General features: G+C 30.1%; 1 protein-coding gene across 1 annotated transcript in view; it reads right to left on the bottom strand.

Annotated features, from left to right (window-relative positions):
- LOC142334056 (uncharacterized) overlaps positions 1–9,375 on the bottom strand; it is a 184,241-nt gene extending 174,866 nt beyond the window's left edge. Inside the window, exon 1 of the mRNA XM_075381723.1 lies at positions 8,759–9,375. Within this exon, the coding sequence (XP_075237838.1) occupies positions 8,759–9,091 (333 nt within the window). The 5' untranslated portion in view covers positions 9,092–9,375. The remainder of the gene's footprint in view (positions 1–8,758) is intronic.
- Positions 9,376–24,264: the final 14,889 nt, after the last annotated feature.

Genomic DNA, 24,264 nt, shown 5'->3' with positions numbered 1-24,264 from the left:
GAAAAAGAAAAATATAATAATAGTTTTTCTAAATTTATCCTTTGGAAAAATAAAATATCATTTTTTATATTTTAAACTACGGTCCTTTTTCGAAAAGGAATTCTTTTGATAGCAAAACACTTTTTCTTCTTTTTTTAAATAAAAAAAAGTATCAATTAAGTTTGTTCTATAAAACTTCAAGTTGTGATAATAAAATAAAAAATTTTATTACATCAAACACAGGTTGATTTAAATTTTATATATTTTATCAATTTTCAAATTTGAGCAAAATAAATTAAAATATAACAAAATATTTTTATTTTTTCTTGTTAAAAGTAATTTCAGTATTTTTAGGTTGGTGGACATACGTTTTATAAGATGAGATATGATTATAACAATTTTTTTTTGATTCTTATCTTCTTTTGAATAAATAACTTAGGTTTTTTTATTTTAAATTTGTTTTTCAATTTCTAATAAATCCAAATTAAAACGGTTTTAATATTTTCTAAAAAAAAAATTAAATGTGTTTGTTATAATTAAAACACACATTATATATACAAGATATATATATATATACAGAGTGTTTCTAAAATGGTGAACAGGATATACTTTTCGGATTCTACTTATAAAACTAAACAAAAAAATATCCTTAGCAAAAATGTCGATTTCTCCTTCGTTCTCCTCCTGTCAATCATTTTATTATTTTTTATATAAAAATTTATATCTCAAGTTTGGATAAATTTATCACGTTAATATTTCGTAAACGTCTTGGTAATATACTTTTAAAATTAGCAAAAAAAACAGGACTTAAATATTTTCGTAAATTACAAAATGGTGGCCATGTTTATTTTTCGATTGGTTATAACTCCATAAATATTAGTTTTATGGAAATTTATGTTTTACAAAAAAATATTAATCCTTTTATTTTGAACAAAATGGTTTTTTAATTTTGAAAATTATTCAATAAATAGTCGACTTATGGGGAAAAACTAATGTTGTAATTTTATGTCACAATTATTAGGTCTTTTGTTATGAGAAAATTATTACTTAATTTCTGCGTTCACGCTGTCCCGGAAAAAAAAAGCAACTAGGAATCAATGATGTTAAAGAACAATTTAGATTCGGAGTAACAGTACAAGGTGAAAAGATAAAGATGCTACGATTTTTACAATTAGCTTAACTAGCCATGCATCAAAAATTTTAACTAGAATTCTGTACACAAGAATTAAGAGGTCCACTTGTGTCCATCTATCCTAAAGTGTTAGGAGAAGACCAATTTATTTTCAGAAAATGTATAGGGAAAAGGGAAGCAATTTTAGGGCTCAGTTAATAGTTGAAGGAAGATTAAAGGAAAACAAACCAACAAACTTGGCATTTATAGACCTACAAAAGGGATTCCATAATGTAGACTGGAATAAAATGTTCAGCATTTTAAAAAAATTAGGGTTCAAGTACAGAGATAGAAGAACGATTACTAACATTTACAGGAACCAAACAGTAATAATTGAAGAACATAAGAAAGAAGCCGTAATAAGAAAGGGAGTCCGACAAGGATGTTCCCTATCTCCGTTACTTTTTAATCTTTACATGGAACTAGCAGTTAATGATGTTAAAGAACAATTTAGATTCGGAGTAACAGTACAAGGTGAAAAGATAAAGATGCTACGATTTGCTGATGATATAGTAATTCTAGCCGAGAGTAAAAAGGATTTAGAATAAACAATGAACGGCATAGATGAAGTCCTACGCAAGAACTATCGCATGAAAATAAACAAGAACAAAACAAAAGTAATGAAATGTAATAGAAATAACAAAGATGGACCACTGAATGTGAAAATAGGAGGAGAAAAGATTATGGAGGTAGAAGAATTTTGTTATTTGGAAAGTAGAATTACTAAAGATGGACGAAGCACGAGCGATATAAAATGCTCAATAGCACAGGAGAAACGAGTTTTCAGTCAGAAATATAATTTGTTTACATCAAAAATTAATTTAAATGTCAGGAAAAGATTTTTGAAAGTATATGTTTGGAGCGTCGCTTTTTATGGAAGTGAAACTTGGACGATCGGACTAGCTGAGAAGAAAATATTAGAAGCTTTTGAAATGTAGTGCTATATAGGCATGTTAAAAATCATATGGGTGGAAGTGACAAGTGAATAATCGATGAAGAAAGAAGCATTTGGAAAAATGTAGGTAAAAGAAGGAACAGATTTATAGGCCACATATTAAGGCATCCTGGAATAGTCACTTTAATATTGGAGGGACAGGTAGAAGGGAAAAATTGTGTAGGCAGGCAACGTTTGGAATATGTAAAACAAATTGTTAGGGATGTAGGATGTAGAGGGTATACCGAAATGAAACAACTAGCCCTAGATAGGGAATCTTGGAGAGCTGCATCAAACCAGTCAAATGACTGAAGACAAAAAAAAATTACTTAATTTGATAATAATTTATAATACTAGGATTAACAATAAATACAAATAATTAATATTTAATCGAATTGAACGTAAAGTGAATGACATGAAAACAGACACAAAATTACAACATGAATTTTCTGCCATAACTCGACTATTTGATAACCGATTTAAAAAAATAAAATGTCATTTTGTTCAAAATAAAAGGCCTAATATTTTAGAAACATTAATTTTGATTACACCAATATTTATGGAAATGTAACTGATTGAAAAATAAACATGGGCCACTATTTTGTAATTTTCAAAGGTATTTAAGTTCTGATTTTTTAATAATTTTACAACTTTCTTACTTAGACGCTTACTAAATATTAATGCGATTCATTTATTCGAACTTGAGATATAAATTTTTATATAAAAATAACAAAATGGTGGACAAGGGGAAAACGAAGGAAAAATTGCCATTTTTCTTAAGGATAATTTTACAAGTAGAATCCGAAAAAGTATATCCAGGTCACCATTTTAGAAACACTTTGTATAAACAAATAAATTTTTTAATTTATTTTGTACGGGTAGTATTATGAGTAAAGAGACAAACATATGTATTAAAAAGAAAAAAATCTGATTCTTACGACAGCGAATTTCCTTCCCCCCCCCCCAAAAAAAAAAATCTTTCGAAAAGTTTCCAGATTTGATTCTCAATTAAGATTTGTAAAAATAACCCCAATATAGTTACAACTTATAATTTAATGATTACCAAATTAAAAATTCATCATTGAATAATATACAAAAATAAAAAAGTACGATACTTTTAAATTCTTATATTAGTAGCCCTGTATTCAATTTAAAACAAGTGACTGATAATTATGTAATATATAACTATCCATTAATCGTTTAGTAATAAAAATTTTATTTTCAAAATTTGTAAAATTATCTAAAATCTATTCCAAGATGTAGAAAAAAATTGATAAAAGGTTCCTTTAACTATATCATATTTTATAACAGATCAAAATTTCCTAACTGTTTAATCAATTTGAGGGACGATTTCAATTTCTTATAGTTGTAAAATTAATCAAGAAGAGAGACAAAAGTTAAGGAAAATTTTTTTTCAACTATTTTTATCAAATTATATTATCGTAAAACACATGAAAATTTGGATTGATCATAGGAAACTTATAATCATAAAATAACAAGATCTCTTATCTTTAAAATACTACAAAGACGTTTGTTTGAAAGAGATGACGACAGAAGAGTGAAAAAATTATGAAAATTTGGTTTGTTAAAGTAGCAAGTATGGGTCAAAAGTATATCCTGTTCTTATTAGTACGACATTTCAGGATAGTAAAATGAAACTAAGAAATGTCTGGGTTGATAAGTGAAATTTTCTATAATATTTTTGTATAACAGTTTAAAAATAATATATATTCTTGAAAATAAGAATTAATCTAACGATTTTAGAAAAAAAATAGACTGTTTACAGAAAAAATAAATCCTTATTCCAATGTATTAGTTATCGTGTAGAATGATACTTAGATAAAAAATGGAAAATCACCACCTAGACCTATGAGGCTGTATTATATAATGATGTTCAATTCATCCTGCTAGTTACAACGTAATTATCTGATTACCATCCATTGCAATTACTCTCTCACTCCCTCTCTATCTCTTTCTTTCTCTCTCTATCACTACTTATATTAAACTTGAATTATTTAATAGTAGAAATATTTAAGAGTGGTTTTTTTTTTGTCTTCAGTCATTTGACTGGTTTGATGCAGCTCTCCAAGATTCCCTATCTAGTGCTAGTCGTTTCATTTCAGTATACCCTCTACATCCTACATCCCCAACAATTTGTTTTACATACTCCAAACGTGGCCTGCCTACACAATTTTTCCCTTCTACCTGTCCTTCCAATATTAAAGCGACTATTCCAGGATGCCTTAATATGTGGCCTATAAGTCTGTCTCTTCTTTTAACTATATTTTTCCAAATGCTTCTTTCTTCATCTATTTGCCGCAATACCTCTTCATTTGTCACTTTATCCACCTATCTGATTTTTAACATTCTCCTGTAGCACCACATTTCAAAAGCTTCTAATCTTTTCTTCTCAGATACTCCGATTGTCCAAGTTTCACTTCCATATAAAGCGACACTCCAAACGTACACTTTCAAAAATCTTTTCCTGACATTTAAATTAATTTTTGATGTAAACAAATTATATTTCTTACTGAAGGCTCGTTTAGCTTGTGCTATTCGGCATTTTATATCGCTCCTGCTTCGTCCAACTTTAGTAATTTTACTTCCCAAATAACAAAATTCTTCTACCTCCATAATCTTTTCTCCTCCTATTTTCACATTCAGCGGTCCATCTTTGTTATTTCTACTACATTTTATTACTTTTGTTTTGTTCTTGTTTATTTTCATGCGATAGTTCTTGCGTAGGACTTCATCTATGCCGTTCATTGTTTCTTCTAGATCCTTTTTACTCTCGGCTAGAATTACTATATCATCAGCAAATCGTAGCATCTTTATCGTAGCAAATCGTAGCATTCTTTCACCTTGTCCTGTTACTCCGAATCTAAATTTGTCTTTGACATCATTAACAGCTAGTTCCATGTAAAGATTAAAAAGTAACGGAGATAGGGAACATCCTTGTCGGACTCCCTTTCTTATTACGGCTTCTTTCTTATGTTCTTCAATTGTTACTGTTGCTGTTTGGTTCCTGTACATGTTAGCAATTGTTCTTCTATCTCTGTATTTGAACCCTAAGTTTTTTAAAATGCTGAACATTTTATTCCAGTCTACGTTATCAAAAGCCTTTTCTAGGTCTATTAACGCCAAGTATGTTGGTTTGTTTTTCTTTAATCTTCTATCTAAGAAATTAAGAGTGGTAGTGTCTCGATTTTTCATTCAAGGTCCCGGGTTCGAATCCCATTCAACACATGCTTAAACATGTGACATTTAAAGAAATTATAAACAGGTACATTTAGTATCAACAGTTATATTAATAGCCTACGGAAGTTTATTTTTTTAAATAAAATATTTAACGCTTTTCACCCACTGTTTAAAGAAAATTGACACTGTTGAAAGAAAATTCACACGAAAGACATAAAAATCGTTTTTATTTCATATAACATGGAAATTAATAGATTTTTATCGTCTGAGGATTTAAGGGTGATTTAGAGCTCGACTAAATCGTATTTTCTTTGTAATTATCCAATTACAACGGATTGAACTCGGTCCATCCTGAATCCAGCCGAGGCATGATGATGAAGACAGCTTCTATTTTTCAGTTTAGCCTCCGCAATCATCGTAAGGTATTAATTTAGAGGATGAATGAGTATGATATATATATATATATATATATATATATATATACACGTCTTCCCAAATCAGGTGATTTGGAAGTCGAGAGTTCCAGTGTTCAAATCCTAGTAAAGTCAGTTATTTTTACATGGATTTGAATAATAGATCGTGGATACCGGTGTTCTTTGGTGGTTGGGTTTCAATTAACTACACATCTCAGGAATGGTCAAACTGGGACTGTATAAGACTGTACTTCATTTATACTCATACATATCATCCTAATTCATCCTCTGAAGCACAGGGCTATCATAAAAGAATGGTGCGGTTTCAGTAATTCATGGGAAAATCGTAGGGAAATTTCTAGATGTTATATTGGTATCCCTGAAAGCCTCCAACCCAAAAGGTTGTTTATCAGCAGTTGTAACCACAACGTGAGTTCTTGTATTGTTGTAGCGGTGAGTTTAGTGAGTTACTATGTTCTCGGATAAAGACAAAGCAAAGTGTGTTTTATTGATGGCTGAATTAAAATCCGTAATTTTAGTTCAACGTGCGTTTCGACGTGAATTCGGAAGAGATCCACCACACAAAAATAACATAACACGTCGGTTCAAATGATTCGAAGAAACTGGATCGGTTAAGAAACAGAAATCAACCGGCAGACCAAGTGTACCAGACGAAACGGTTAACTAATTAGACAATCGGCAAGTAGAAGTCCTGGGAAGTCAATCCCCCGTCGAAGCGTCGAATTAGGTATTCCAAAATCAACAGTTCACAAAGTTTTACGTAAAAAACTGAAATTACACGCTTATAAAATCCAGATACTGCAGGAATTGAAACCCGATGATGGTGTAAAACGTTACAATTACGCTGTTGAAATGTCGGACAGAATAACTGAAAACGAATCATTATTAGACGATATAATTTTTACAGACGAAGCTACATTCCATGTGAATGGATGCGTCAACAGACACAATTCACGAATACGAGGCTCTGAAACCCACACGCAATTATAGAGAAACAACGCGATTCACTAAAGTTAATGTTTGGTGCGGTGTGAGGAAAAATCGTGTAATAGGGCCTTTCTTCTTTGCTGAAAAAACAATTAATGAAGTTGTGTATCTTGAAATGTTAACCAATTATTGCTTTCCTCAGCCGAACTCGAAAACATTCATCAATTTCATTTCCAACAAGATGGTGCTCCCTCGCACTTCAATGCATCGGTTACGGACGCTTTGAATGAAAAATTTGGAGACCGATGGATAGGCCGGCAAGGACCCATACTTTGCCCTCCAAGGAGTCCAGACCTATGTCAGGTCTGGGGTACATCAAAAGCGTTGTTTATACACAAAAAATTCGCGACCTAAACCGCTTAAAAAGCAGGATTAATGAAGCGATGACAACCGTTAACGAAGAAATGTTAACTAATGTTTGGAGAGAAGTTGAGTATCGTTTGAACATTTGTCGAGTGACTAAGGGCGCACATATTGAAATTTATTAATTATGCAAAAAAATGTTTGAGACGACAGATTTGAAAAATTAAAAACATAAGCTGTAAGTAATTCTGTTTTAATTTAAACCATGTTCAAAACCGTACTATTCTTTTATTACAGGTAACCCTGTATTAGCTGAAAGGTAATTAACGGAGGCTAAACAGGAAAAAGAAAGGAAACGGTCGATAATCCTATAAGATGTGTGATTAATTGAAACCCAACCACCAAAGAACAACGGTATCCATGATCTAGTATTCAAATCCGTAAAAAAGTAACTGCTTTTATTAGGTTTTGATTTTTAGAACTATTCTGGTTAGGTTGGTCTATTGGTGACAAGTTCAGCACTAGATCAGCCCGCTGGGCTATAATGAAGGCAACCCGAATGAAAGCAACTTTCTAACTTTCATTAACATTTACATCTATGTCCTCCCAGAACATGCAACTCCTTCTGGCGAGGCGTGTGCGTTGTATTCTCCAACAACTAGGGCCCCCAAGTAGCTCATTTTTGTTACGACAAGAGGCGTTAGCACCAAAAGGACTTCAGCGTACGAACTGAAGTTGAATAATGCCTGGAGAACATAAACGGCTAGTTTTCCAAGGTCAGCCCCGGTAAATCTTTTCAAAATCGTATAAAGGATCAGAATACAATACAAAAAATTCTGTCCATGAATTAAATAAAATAAAATATAACCACCAAATAAATAATTGTCGCCCGGTTAAAACAATGAAATTCCAGTTAGGGAGTTTTTTTTAAAGCTTTGCGATTACTGGGGAGATATATAAATCTCTCGTTATTTTTACGTTTTATCCCGTTTCCCAAGCTGAATTAATGATTCATTTGTGCCCGCTTCGTCTGAGAGGTATTTAAGGCGTAGAGAGGTCTTCGTAATGATACTAAGCAGCGTTTTTTTTTCTTCTTGATGATATCGCCATATAAACTTGAAGCTTGTGCGTGGGATATAGATATGTAGCGCATGAAAAATGCTATGCTTGACCGGGATTCAAATCCAGAACCTTCGAATGAAAGGCCAAAAAGGCTACCTTTCGCGCCATGGAAGTCGGCGCGATTAATTTATGGTTTGAAATATAAGTTTTAATAACGGAAATTTTTTATTTGAACCAAATGAGAAGAGATTTTTTTTTAATAATTTTACGAATTTTAATTTTTCTCAATTAAGAACATTTAATATTATTTTCATAAGTTTTTTTTAACCAGCAAAATTAGTCATTGTAATTGGTGTGAAGTTTAACCTTATTTTGTAATATAATCAACCGGCAAAGAATAAAAACAAAAATAATCTTGCTGCTTGTTTTTATAATAAATCAAATTACCATTATTTATTTGTCTCTTTACTCGTTCAAGATTCTTTTGGCTTAATAAAATTTTGTAACCGTTTTTTAAGATTATATGATATCACTAAAATTTTTGTAACTTATTATAAATATTTTTTCTTAATTATTCTTTACCCACCATTCATAAAATTATTTTTTATTAAAATTTAAAAATAATATTATTAATATTCAAAATAAATATTAAGAAAATAAAAAGGAATTGTATACATATGCATTACTTACTCGTCTAATTTTGAACACGTCATCCCATGTTAGGTAAGGTAAATCGGTAGTATTCTTTAAAGGTAACTTCAGGTGCGTAAACGACATTTTTCGTAGATTACTTACTTCTCTAATACCCTTAACAACGTTAGTATAATTGTAAGGTAAAAAATCGTTCGATGATTTATTTCTTATAGGTTGTTCCATTATTATTTTCCTGTTCCTAATCATTTCTGGTGAACTACTACTGCCAATCGATTCTTCATACGTAGCAGTAGAATCAGATTTTATAAAAATATATGGTGACCTCGATAGGATCACTGTAAAAATAATATATATTATTATCACTATCATATTTTTAGTATAAATATATTATTTTTTAATATAAATATAAACTTTATTATTCAATATTATTAATTTTATTAACCAAATGTCAATTATTTAATTATCCGGAATTTGATTTAAAAAACATTATTGTCTCGTTCATTTATAATAATAATTTTATAAATTAAAAAATCAATTTAATAAATAATTAAATCACACCATTTTAATTATTTTATTTTTATAAGTTTGTTTTTGTTTAGTAAAAAAAAATTAGAGTAAACCAATCCCTACGTTATATACATTAATAAAGTGTACTTCATATACCACTAAATTAAAAAAGGTTAAGTGTTTGATATTTTTGTTTTTTTTTTTGTTTTTTTTTCATATGAGATAAGTTAATAGTGTATTAGTTATCTTAAATTGATTTTTATTGCTACTACATAAACAAGACACTCATAGAGATAACATTTTTTCTTTATGAATTCTTTTAATTTTTTTAATAAAAATTGATATAATTTAGTATCTTATCTAATCTTTTCAAAATTCTTGTTCTTAATAAGTGTTATTATTATTATTATTATTATTATTATTATTAATTAAACAATCATTAATTTAAATCATCCTGATAGGACTATGTATTTTGATGACCATTTAACATTCTATTTTGTTAACCTTATGATGAAGGCAAAAGAAAAGAAATATATACATTAAAGTATAAATATTTTTAGTTTTATGGTAATAGATTAATTATGAAAAATATAATTTTTCTAAAGCAATCAAAATAACAAAAGAGATTTGGATAAGTATACAAGGAAATGTTTATACGAGTAATTGAGATCCTGCAACCTAAATTTAAGAATCATAATTTTATTATTTTAATATATTAATTCTACAACTGTTTATAAGTAATACTTATTAATAATATTATTTACTTTTTTTCGGTTACGTTTTGATTAATATATTTCAAATAGATCATAATGATATAAAGATAGATTAAAATTTTCAGCTATTTAAAAACTGGAATGAGGTAATGGAATCTTTTAAAAATAAAAGATGTGAGAATAATTTGTATTAATGTTAGAAATATAAGAAAATATTGGTGTAATTTATTGATAATTCTTTAATACTCGTTAAAATATATAGATTTAATAATTTTAGTGCTCGACTAATTCCAAACTAAATAAATGGGGAAAAAAATACTAACATCTGAATTTAAGAGAGCATTAAAAGATTTGAATAGAAGAAAGCTCCTGGAATAGACGGAATACCTGTAGAATTAATGCGCAGTGCATTTGAGGAAGCGATTGATAGATTATACAAACTGGTGTGTATTATTTATGAAAAAGGGGAAGTTCCGTCAGACTTCAAAAAAGGTGTTATAGTCATGATACCAAAGAAAGCAGGAGCAGATAAATGTGAAGAATATAAAACAATTAGTTTAACTAGTCATGCATAAAAAATCTTAATTAGAATTCTATACAGAAGAATTGAGAGGAGAGTGGAAGAAATGTTAGGAGAAAACCAATTTGGTTTCAGGAAAAAGTATAAGGACAAGGGAAGCAATTTTAAGCCTCTGATTAATAGTAGAAGGATGATTAAAGAAAAACAAACCAACATACTTGGCATTTATAAACCTAGAAAAAAATATTCGATAACGTAGACTGCAATAAAATGTTCAGCATTTAAAAAAAATTAGGGTTCAAATACAGAGATAGAAGAACTATTGCTAACATTTACAGGAACCAAACAGCAACAGTAGCAATTGAAGAACATAAGAAAGAAGCCCTAATAAGAAAGGGAGTCCGACAAGGATGTTCCCTATCTCCGTTACTTTTTATTCTTGTTATGATGTTAAAGAACAATTTAGATTCGGAGTAACAGTACAAGGTGAAAAGATAAAGATGCTACGATATGCTGATGATATAGTAATTCCAGCTGAGAGTAAAAAGGATTTAGAAGAAACAATAAACGGCATGGATGAAGTCCTACGCAAGAACTACCGCATGAATATAAACAAGAACAAAACGAAAGTAATGAAATGTAGTAGAAATAACAAAGATGGACCACTGAACGTGAAAATAGGAGGAGTAAAGATTATGGAGGTAGGAGAATTTTGTTATTTAGGAAGTAGAATTACTAAACAATGACGAAGCAGGAGCGATATAAAATGCCGAATAGCACAGATGAAACTAGCCTTCAGTCAGAAATATAATTTGTTCACATCAAAAATTAATTTAAAAGTCAGGAAAAGAGTGAAAAAAGTATATGTTTGGAGTGTTGCTTTATATTGAAGTAAAAAAACTTGGACGATCGGAGTATCTGAGAAGAAAAGATTAGAAGCTTTTGAAATACGGTGCTGTAGGAGAGTGTTAAAAATCAAACGGGTGGATAATGTGACAAATGAAGAGGTATTGCAGCAAATAGATGAAGAAAGAAGCATTTGGAAAAATATACCTAAAAAAAGAGACTTAGAGGCCACATATTAAGCCATCCTGGAATAGTCGCTTTAATATTGGAGGTACAGGTAGAAGGAAAAAAATTGTGTAGGCAGGCAATGTTTAGAATATGTAAAACAAATTGTTAGGGATGTAGGATGTATACCGAAATTAAACGACTGTCACTAGATAGGCTTTATTGGAGAGCTGCATGAAACCATTCAAATGACTGAAGACAAAAAAAATTATTTATATTACTTCATTTTCTACTTATGATGCATGATTGTTTGAAATTGAAATGTCCATCAGAGGCTTAGATTTTTGGTAAAATATTTCTAAAAATTTCTCTTTTTTTCCAATTTATCGGTAAAATATTTATTATTTTTCCTGGTTGAATAAAATGTTAAAATCCATTATATATTTTATTTTAAAATTGAATACGGTTTTAGTAATCAGTTTCAATAAAATTTATTGTTAACTAAGAACTATAAAACCTTAATTTGATCTAGTTAATGGAAGTGTATTCCAGTCCTGTTTGATATACCACTAGTGTTTTAATCTGGCTTAGAGTGATTTTATTTTTATTCTTTATCAATGATGTATTTGAAGTATAAAGTGTATATAATATAATTTGTTTTATTCATTTCTAATACTAAGTTTAAATGTTTACTTATTTCAAGTCGTTTATGTATCTATGTTTTCTAACTTAAGCCAAAATAATGTCAACTCGAAATATATCTAATCAATACATACTGTGCTGTATGTATTTAACATAGTGTAGTATCTGTATGTATTCATGTATTGAACATGAGTAAATACAATTTAACACACACACACACACACACACACACACACACACACACACACACACACACACACACACACACACACACACACACACACACACACACACACACATTATAAAAAAATAAGGTCTTTTAAAACTAAGTCCAGAAAGTAACGACAAATCCAATGCAATTTCATCATTCAGACTCCAAACTGTAACCTTTAAGCTTAAAGTAAAATCTAGCCCAGGAACATATAATGTTTATCTTACCGTAACTTTTTTCATCTTAAAATAAAGTTTACTTTTATCGATTTTAAAAAAAAACTTTTTTTTCATCCTTCAAGAAACTTCAATATGTTGAAGTTTAATACATGGTATGTTATTAAAGCTGGAAAATTTAAAACTCTTGTATTAACATAAGCTTTCATTTTTACATGACGTTTCTAGAGTTTTCTATCAAGTAAAAATAACGTTTGATAGATTGTAACTCTTACCATTTACGCACTTTTGTAGACTTAATTTGAAAATTTTTTATTAATTACCTTGACATGGCCCGTATAATAAGTGGACCTTCTTGAAATTTTAATTCTGCTAATGTTTATTGTCGCTTGATATACACCTTATTTTTGAGAAAAAATCCCCGGGGGTTGTATCAGACTAATGGTCGGAAATTATAAGAACGAAGAATACGTCGCGTTTAGTATAGGTATGCTAATATGCTACGAAAAAAGTGAATAATGACAGATTTAGTTTTAAAAAGTAGAAAATTTAATTGGCAAAATCATCATAAAAGTTATACAATTGGTTCTAGAAAAACGTTATGACTGATCTCTTTACTTGTGAATCTTGTCTCTCGGTGTATTTAGAGATTAATACATCGCATAAAAGAGGTGCCGGATTATCAAAATAAATGTAGAAACACTTATATAATTAGTTTATGGTTTATTTTACTATTTTAATTATTAATTTTTTATTCTTATTTAATTTTAAATATATTAAATATATAATTTAGTTTATTGTTCATTAATTTTATATTAATTTAAAGGACTTAAAATTTGTACAAAGTAGACAAAATATTTTTTTTTGCAGCTAAGTAGAAACAGGTTATTAAAAAATAAAAATAAACGAAGCAGAAAAAATAAAAACATATACAGGTTGTCCCATATAAAACGCAACCCAACCTTACATTGGTAGGTATTGAAATAAGAATAAGGCATTTGTAAATGTAAATGTAATTTTTATTATTACCATCCATTACCTTACATTTAGAGTAAATGTTGGAAGTGGCCGCCATCTTATTGAATACAAGCTTCAATTCTTTTTACAGCGTTTCTTGCAATTTTTTTCAAAGTTTGTGGCTGGATATTTAATACAGTTTGCTCAATATTGAATTTCAAGTGTTCGTGGTTTGTTGCTGTAGGCTTTTTCTTTAAGGTAACCCCGTAGAAAAAAATCCGCCGCAGTCAAATATGGAGATCTTGGTGGCCATAAGCCTCGACCGATAACACGATTACCAAAGAATTCCTCGACGAAATCAGAAGTTGAACCTGCGTAGTGCGATGTCGCACCATCATGTTGTAGCCGGCAGTGTTTGTCTTCCTCTTCCAAGAGTGCGATGAACTGAAATAAAATATCCTGATATCGTTCTGCATTAATGGTGTACTCGAAAAAAATAGGACCGATTATTTTCTTGCGCGATATTGCGCACCACACGCCCAACTTCTGCGGATGTAATTGTTTTTTCGTGATAAACGTGGAGATTTTCAGCGCTCCAAATTCTACTGTTTTGGCTGTTTACGTAGCCATCCAAATGAAACCGTGCTCAATCTGTGAAAAATAACGAATCCATAACATTAATTCCCTCACGCAGAAATCGACGGAACCGTTGACAATATTGTAGCCGTTTTTCTTTGTCGGGCTCAAGAAGTTGATGAACCGTTTGAATTACGATTGGTCGTAATAATCGATCAGACAAACGTCTGATCGATTTATTTGGTGAGGCGAGTAATCGGTCTTTGATTTCAGCGACTGTATCTGTATTCAACACTGCCGCAGATCTTTTGTGTTCCTTGTTATTAATAGAACCGGTCTCTCTAAATTTTGCAACTAACCTTAATACTGTTGTTTTGTTAGGAGCTGGTTTATCTGGATACTTATGGCGAAACAAATCTTGCACTGCAACCACTATTTCGTACTGAAGTACGACTCGACAATGAAAACACGTTCATCTAGCGAAAACACCATCTTGTCTCTAGCAATACACTGAACGTTATGATTATATTGTTACTATCGGTAGTGTTCTACTGTATCGCCGCGATGTTCAGATGTTGGACGAGTCCATTTCGGTAACGAATAGGGGAGTAAGCTTGACTTTTGAAATTTCATGATGAGTGATTGGTGGGTTGCGTTTTATATGGGACGACCTGGACTTCCATGATCGAACAGGATGTATGATGAATGAAGTAGCTGATCATTTTATGCTTTTTGGATTTACCATGATGCGTTTCACTCTCTCGCAGGCGTTTGATAATTTTAAACACGTTTAACATAGATATAATGCGACGTTTCATTTTTAACACATAATTTTTACAATTTATTTACTGTTAATTATTTTTCATCTCCTTGCTTAAAACCAATTCTGAAAATAAAACTAAATAAATATGACTGTGACGTCATTATATTATGAAATAACTTGAGGATATTTATATGAAAAAATGGGTTCGTAGCGAGTTTTAAATTCTTTTATAAATGTTAGCGAAACGTTTAGATTTCTCGGAAAAAAGTTACAATGAATAAAATAAAGTTGTTTTCTTTGAAACCTTTTTATAATGACATCTTGGTTGTCTTATATAAAATCAAATCAAGTACGAAGGAATGAAATTTTGGAATTTAATTTTTTTTTATATTAATTTAAAAAAATTCAATTATCTAAAAAAAAATATTTAAAAAAATATTAGTCGTATTTACTTAAAAATGGTTGAAAATGAAAAATTATTTTGTTTTCTATTCCATATAGCTTTTTCATAAAAAAAATATTTATTATACAAATTAAATAAAAAATGTGAAAACGAGAGGAAGCTTCTATTAATTCAAGTTTTATTATATGATTAATCTGCAGTAAAGGAATGCGCACTATGGTGTAATCAACGAGATATAAATACCAACTGCCGTCAAAAATGGAAATAAAATATTATTTATTTACTCGACAGAATTTTTTTTTAAATTATGAAATAATTTTTTTTGTAAAAAATATTCTTCAAGTAAAACTAATTAATATCATTTTTTGATATATTATTAACGTTTATTTTTTTATTAAAATTCTGTTAACTGCTTAGAAATTGTGTTCACTTGATCTTTAATGAGAAAGTATTATTTTTTTCTTTTTTATAACAAGAATATATGTAAATCATTTTTAACAGTTTTAAATTCTTTTAATATATTTTTTTAATTAATATTCAAATATAATATGATATTTAAAAAACTTAAATTAAAAAAAAAGTGTAATTAGAGATTACAGATTGATAAGTATTTTTACTCATTAAAAAAAGTTTGTAAAGTATTCCATGATTATCCCATCTATTATTAATAAATTTGAAAAAGTGTTACAGTCGAAAAAAAGAAGATATATTTTTTTAGAGGTGGGGAATAAATCTAAAAAAATAAATTTTCTCTAAATATTCGTATCGTATACAGGTTAAGCTTAACAAATTTGTTTAACTAAAGTTTTCTCTAAATCTAAAACCCATCGTTAATAAATGAAAAAATAAGAAAAATATAATTTAGGTCCGGGTTGTATAATTTAAAAAAAATAGTAGACATTCTTAATAGTTCTATATCTTTTTGTCTTCAGTCATTTGACTAGTTTGATGCAGCTCTCCAAGATTCCCTATCTAGTGCTAGTCGTTTCATTTCGGTATACCCTCTACATCCTATAACCCTCTAACAATTTGTTTTACATATTCGAAACGTTGCTTGCCTGCAAAATCTTTCCCTTCTACCTGTCCCTCTAATATTAAAGCGACTATTCCAGGATGCCTTAATATGTGGCCTATAAGTCTGTCTCTTCTTTTAATTATATTTTTTCAAACGCTTCTTTCTTCATCTATTTGTCGCAACACCTCTTTATTTGTCACTTTATCTACGCATCGGATTTTTTAAAATTCTCCTATAGCACCACATTTCAAAAACTTATACTTTTAAAAATATTTTCCTGACGTTTAAATTAATTTTTGATGTAAACTAATTATATTTCTGACTGAAAACTCGTTTCATCTGTGTTACTTGGCATTTTATATCGCTGCTGCTTTGTCCATCTTTATTAATTCTACTTCCCAAATAACAAAATTCGTCTACCTCCATAATCTTTTCTCCTCCTATTTTCACATTAAGTGGTCCATCTTTGTTATTTCTACTACATTTCATTACTTTTGTTTTGTTCTTGTTTATTTTCATGCGATAGTTCTTGCGTTGGACTTGGCGACCTTGTTTATTTTTCAATCCGTTATATCTCCATACATATTAGTTTTATTAAAATTTATGTTATTTGGTAAAATATTAAACCTTTTATTTTGAACAGAATTACATTTTTTTCAATCGTTTCATAAATAGTCGAGGTATTGGAGAAAACTGTTGTTGTAATTTTGTGTCATAGTTATTAGATCTTCTATTGTGAGAAAATTATTACTTAATTTGATACTAATTTACAATACTAGAATTAACAATGAATAAAAACAATTAATATTTAATCGAATTGAACGTAAAGTGGTGGACATGAAAACAGACACAAAATTACAACATTAATTTTCTGCCATAACTCGACTATTTAATAACCGATTTAAAAAAAATAAAATGTAATTTTGTTCAAAATAAAAGACTTAATATTTTAGTCAATGTCATAAATTTTGATTAAACTAATATTTACGAAGATAGAACGAATTGGAAAATAAACATGGCCGCCATATTGTAATTTTGAAAGGTATTTAAGTCCTGATTTTTTGATAATTTAAACTTTTTATTACCAGACGCTTACTAAATATTAATATGTGATTCATTTGTCCAAACTTGAGATATAAATTATTATATAAAAATAATAAAATGGCGGACAGGGTGAGAGCGAAGGAGAAATTGCCATTTTTCCTAAATATATTTTTTGTGTAGTTTTACAAGTAGAATTGGAAAAAGTATAACCAGCCCACGATTTTAGAAACACTCTGTATATTATTATTTCCTTGTACAAAATAAAGGAAGTAATATGATCGCGAAAAATTTCGGTTTTCAGATTTCAACGGTAATATCCATATTGACCATCCTTGAATCCATTTTGACTAGCTTTTTTTTTTTTTGAACTCTACTCCCCTGGGCCGGTCCGACTGGTTGGTATTGCGCCACCCAGGGGAGTGCCTGTTCTACTCTAATGGGCCTTCCCACCTACCGGCTATAAGTCCGGCATGGCAGGTCGGCCCATCGGTCAGTTGTTTTGCCCCATCCGTATATCGCCACGTCACGACAATACAATGCATTGTCGCGACGTGGCGATTGGGACTTCTCAGATCTTGATATTAACCCAACGAAAAAACCCTTAGGAGTCCCCAGTGGATCATCGGAACCGACACACCTCGGCATGTCAGCCCTCACCACTGAGGCTGTCCACCCTGCCCTATGCTAAACTTTAAAAACTTAGTCTCCTCTCATCATTGTTTTTCTGCGTAAGTATTCTTTTGATGACCAACTCAACTTTTTTCCAAGTTTCTTCACTGTTTAACATGTTATTGATTAGTCTCCCAGCCATTTTGACTAGCTACCGCGTGTCATCTGTACGTACGTATGTATCTCGCATAATTAAAAAACGATTAGTCATAGAATTTTGAAATTTTGGAATTAGGACTATTGTAACATCTAGTTGTGAATCTACCATTTTCATTGCAATCGACTGGATCAAAGGTGTTCAAAAAGTACAAAATCCAAAATAAATTGGATTCGGACTTTTCGTTAACTGCTGTAATAAGCTCTATTTGAGAGCTTTTCAACGATATATCATATACTTATTTTCATTGGTTCCACAGTTATAGCCAAGTAAAAGTTTAATTATTGGAATATTTACAAGGGGAAGGCACATCGGTTAGAATCAGATTTCATCTTCTTTTTTTTAACATTTTTTTTTTTATTTTAATTTATTGATTTATTAATAATTATTAACCTCTGATTGTAAAAAAAAAATACTATAAATAATAATTCAATAACAACAATAAAAAAATCAGAATTTATTAATGAAATAACATTTTATGTACTTTTTATTTTAAAAGCATGTGTATATGTAATTTAATAGGCGTACAAGGAAGTCATGTTTTGTTTTTATATGAACTAGTTGGGCTGGCTTCCATGGCGCTAGTGGTAACGTCTCTGCCTATCATCTGGAGATTCCGGGTTTGAATCCCGGTCAGGCATGACATTTTCAAACGCTAAAAGATTGCCATCATATTATCTCATACTCCAGCACGCTGGTCCGGAAGCTAAAAAAACAAACATTTTTAATATGTTCATCATACGTTTTCCTTTAATATACCTATTATTCCTGAATATATTTTCCTGGAAAGTAAAAACAAACGGGAAATAAAATTTGTAGCAAAAAAAAAACAACAAAAAACAATTTTTTTTATAGATTTATTAAAAACATATTTAAAAAAATTAGTATACATTTTATTTTTAATTTCTATATTTTTCAACCTGAAAAAAATTAAGCAATAATGATAAGCATCCCATGCCAGGTTATGGAAATGATGAGGATATAGTTGTCCTCTTTAATTTGTAGAATATAGTATCGCATAATTAATGTGATATTTACCATCTACTTACCACATACACTAGTTGTATGGTTTTTATTCTAAATAATAGTTAATATTTAATTTTTTAAGGAACGGAAAGCATATTGCGGGAAGACTTATCCATTAATATTTTGCAGAACCTGGTCATTATTACCTTGCGGATTGAATATTCTTATTATGTAAAAAATAATTTACTTTTGTTGACAAGTATATATTAAATATGTTGATATAGTCAAATTTTATTGCTTCCGGTCCTTTTAGATTGCGAATCTATGATATTATACTGAAATTATCTTTTGAATAATTGAAAAAAAAATAAATATATTGCTTCAATTCGCCTTTACTCCTTCTTCTGGAGGCTCTTCCGTTCCAGTAGTTTTTAGTTGGTAGGAATGGGGCTGGTGGATTTAATGTAGGGAGAAATGTGCTCACATAACGAAGAGAGTTGCACTTAGGGGTTGAGACAGTTGTGTCATTTAATTTTTCTAGAGATGTAAGTAAGTGTTGCCAACTTTTTTATTAAAAAATTAAAAATATCTCTTTACTATTCGAATAGTCCTTGTTTTTATTTGAATTTTATTAGACTTTCTAGTTAAAAAAAAAAAAAATTGTGAACTGTTAGTAATATATTCATTTAACTTTGTTATTTTTATTATTTATAATCAATTATTTGAAAAAAAAAAAAACTCTTCATAAGAAAATATTATAATATATAAGTTATAATGAATTAATACTCCATGATATATATATATTTATATATATATATATATATATATATATATATATATATATATATATATATAATTCTCAGTTCAACGGCGCGTGTAAACCTGACAGCTTAACATGGTTTTCATGTTTTTTTTTTTAATTCATGCTGTTTTTTTTTGTTTTTTTTTAATTATAATGATTGATGTAAAATTATTAAAATCTGATGTAAAAAACATTTCTCTAAATATCATAAAAGATGTTATATAACATAAATGATTCTATATATAAACACACCCATTCATTCACATGTTACTCTTCCTAATACACGCGCACGCAAGACACACACACACACATTTATGTAGCTCAAAAATTTTGTTAGAATAATTTAAAGTGTAAAAAGAGCTGACCATATCCTACACGATCCTAGAATTTTATATTAGATTTGGCAAAGTTTGTAACCTAGAGAAAAGGGATTGAGAGGATTACATATGAGAGAGAGAGAGAGAAAGAGAGTGAATGATTGAAATAGATGGTTGGAGGGGGACGAACATAGGTAAATGCAAACAGAGTAACGCGAGGGTAGAGTATTAAATTAACGGTATGTGATTCAACATTTCTGACAATTTAAAATAAATTTCAACAAATAATAAGTAAATACCAAGTGACCAGTAAAGTTCTAGTTGTTTAAAAATAGGTCATTCAATAATTTAAAAGGATCTACTCTAAATAAATTATGAAATGTTTTCCGTCTTAAAAAAAAAAAAAGGTAATGGTTAAAACCTACCGGGTTGATCTAATGATGACCAGATCATAAATCAGCTGCTGATTTCGTTGTCGAGAGTTTTAAGGTTCAAATCTTAAAGGCTTTTATACGGAATTGAATATTTGATCGTCGATACCGGTGTTCTTTCGTGGTTTTGACCCGCGGCGGTTTTTAATTAAGCAAACTGTCACTGTCGGCGGGATGGCGACTGCACTGCCGAGAATTCGGAAGAGATCCACCACACAAAAATGACATTACACGTTGGTTCAAACGATTAGAAGAAACTGGATCGGTTAAGAAACAGAAATCAACCGGCAGACCAAGTGTACCAGACGAAACGGTTGAACTAATTAGACGATCGGCAATTAGAACTCTTGGGAAGTCCATCCCCCGTCGAAGCGTCGAAATAGGTATTCCAAAATCAACAGTTCTAAAAGTTTTACATTAAAAAAACTGAAATTACATTCTTATAAAATCCAGATACTGCAGGAATTGAAACCCGATGATGGTGTAAAACGTTACAATTTCGCTGTTGAAATGTCGGACAGAATAAGTGAAAACGAATCATTTTTAGACGATATAATTTCTACAGACGAAGCTACATTCCGTGTGAACGGATGTGTTAACAGACACAATTCACGAATATGGGGCTCTGAAAACCCACACGCAATAATTGAGAAACAACGCGATTCTCCTAAACTTAATGTTTGGTGTGGTGCGATGAAAAATCTTGTAATAGGGCCTTTCTTCTTTGCTGAAAAAACAATTAATGGAGTCGTGTATCTTGACATGTTAACCGATTATCGCTTTCCTCAGCCGGATGAACACGAAAACATTCATCGACTTCATTTTTAACAAGCTGGTGCTCCCCCGTACTTCAATGCATTGGTCACGGACGCTTTGAACGAAACATTTGGAAATTAGGATAGGCCGGCTAGAACCCATACTTTCGCCTCCAAGGAGTCCAGACCTGACACCTTACGATTTTTTCTTGTGGGGGTACATCAAATGCGTTGTTTATACACAAAAAATTCGCGACCTAAACCGCTTAAAAAACAGGATTAATGAAGCAATGACATTAACGAAGAAATGTTAACTAATGTTTGGAGAGAAGTTGAGTATCGTTTGGACATTTGTTGAGCGACTAAGGGCGCACATATTGAAGTTTATTAATTATGTAAAAAAAGTTTGTGACGACAGATTTGAAAAATAAAAAACATAAACTGTAAGTAATTCTGTTTTAATTTAAACCATGTTCAAAACCGCACCATTCTTTTATGATAACCCTGTATTTTATGTTAAAATCTTTTTATTACAAAATATAATTTAATTAAACTTAATTGTCTTAACGTAATTTTATTTTCCAGGCAATTACGTATAACGGAGGGAAAAGTCCTTCAACTCAGAGAAGATAAAAATTAGAAATTTTACTACAACTTTAAAATTAGAATTTTTCATAAAAATTCTGTATTTGCGTCTCACCATAATTCCCTTTATATCTAAGCATTAGGTTTAAAAAAAAAAGTTAAATTTGTCAGGATTCCTTCGGTATAAATGAATCATTGATGCCATTATATTTAAGGCTTATATTTTATGAGGCTGGTATTTCTTGTGGTGTGTAAATTTTGTTAATAAGGCCTCTTTGAAAAACTTTTACTCAAATACAATACGTAAACTAAAAGATTGCCCCACGACAACTTCTGTGTCTAGTCTTCTAGTCATTGTATTGTACTAGTCTGTTGTATTTATATTTTATATACAAATGTCATCATCACGTTAGAGTACAACAAACCCCGCTCAACTGTCCCGCCGAAGTCAGCCGATAGTTCGGTTGACAATGACGGGGGGCAAACTTTCAGCTTACTTATTGTAAAAATATTAGTCAAAAAAATGTTTAAAAAATCCATTCCACCCCTAAAATGCCTCCCAGTTTTTTGTTTGTAAATTTTCTTAAACTTTAAATTAAAAATTTCCTTATTTGTACGGGAAATTAATTCTTTTAAATTTTAAAAAGGCGTTAGAGGCTGAGATAAAATAATTTGGTAAAGGATTTACGTAAAAGTTGAGAAAAATACTTTTTTATCACAATCTCTGCACCAATCAGAAGATTGATAATTAGCGGGAATAATGGCCAAAGAAAGATTAACCCCACCCTTAAAAAAAAAAAATATATATATATATATATATATATATATATTAGTTTTTATGTTGTTTTACATTTTTTCTTTACTTCTCTGAATTTAATGTTATGATTGCTATTTACATAGGATTGATTTAATTTATATTTTATATAATACTACGTATTTGGAATACGATACGTATTTATTTAACATTTAATTTTATTATAATTTGAAAAATTATGCAACTCGTATGGTTTTATTTATTTTTTAAAATTTTTAAAAATGTTTTTTTTTTAAATATAAAAATATTTCTTATTATTGATCAACGTGTATTAAAATCACCCAATAATAAAATTTTTATCCCTTTATCTCTATGTTGGTATTTGACGTGGATATTTTTTATTGGTTAAATACACATCCAATAGTAATGTATTATTTTGACCCCTCCCACAACATCTTCTATATAGATAAAAATGTAAATTATCGTTTTTTTTAAATCTTAAATCTCCGAAAGTTCTTCAACGATTGGTTTGAAATTTTGACACAACGTTGCATTCGAATACGCGTGTTTTTTTATATACGTAATATTTATATAACTAAGATACCACATCCGCGACAGTTAAAAACAGGCTTTTTATTAAAAACAGCACTATCTGTTGGACGTAAAAGCAACACCCGCTATACTAAATATTTTACGATTCCATTTCAATGTTTCCGAAATGTATATCCGCTATAGACTAAAAAACTACTGGACCGATTTACGCGCGGGGAAGAAGGGAGAAAGGGAAAATTAGAAAAGGGAAAAGTCGAAAAAGGATAGAAGGGGGAAAAGGGAAAATAAAAAGGGGGAAACGGGGAAAAGGAAATGGAGAGGTGAAAGGAGGAAAAATAAAACGGAGAAAAGATAAATTAGGAAGAAAATTGAAAAGGAAAAGGGGAAAATGAAAGGAAAGAGGTTAAAAGGGGAAAAGGGAAAAATAATGGTGGAAAATGAAAAAGGGAAAAGGAAAAAGGAGAAGGTCAAATTTTTTGAAGGAAAAGGGTAAAGGAGGAAAGAGGAAGGGAAAAAGGAAACAATGGGGAATAGAAATGGAAGAAAGAAAGGGAATTGAGGAGGAAAAGGGAAAGGGGTTAATGGTGGGAAAGGGAATATGGTAAAAATGAAAATGGGAAAAGGAAAATAGGGGAAATTGAAAACTTGAAAAATGAAGAAGGTAAAAAGGGAAGAAGGGGAAAATGGAAAAAAGAAAAAAAAAGGAAAACGGGGAAAGGAAACAAAGGGAATAGAAATGTGAGAAAGAAAGGAATAGATGAGGAAAAGGGGAAAGGAAAAGGGATTAATGGGGAAAGTGAATATGGTAAAAAATTAAAACGGGAAAAGGAAAATGAGAAGGGGAAAAAGGAAAGGGAAAAGGGAGAAAGGTAAAATTTTGTGAAGTTCCGTAATGTTCATTTTGTTAATGTTTTATCAAACTTCAATTGTGTTCATTTAATCTACATATATGCTCAAATCTAGTAATAGAGAAGCATTGCCGGGACTGCAAGTATACCATATATAAAACGATAAAA

Source organism: Lycorma delicatula, chromosome 13, assembly GCF_047948215.1.
Source record: "Lycorma delicatula isolate Av1 chromosome 13, ASM4794821v1, whole genome shotgun sequence".
NCBI classification, from domain to species: Eukaryota; Metazoa; Arthropoda; class Insecta; order Hemiptera; family Fulgoridae; genus Lycorma; species Lycorma delicatula.
The sequence above is the reverse complement of the archived record's forward strand: the minus strand, read 5'-3'. Positions and strand labels throughout refer to the sequence as shown.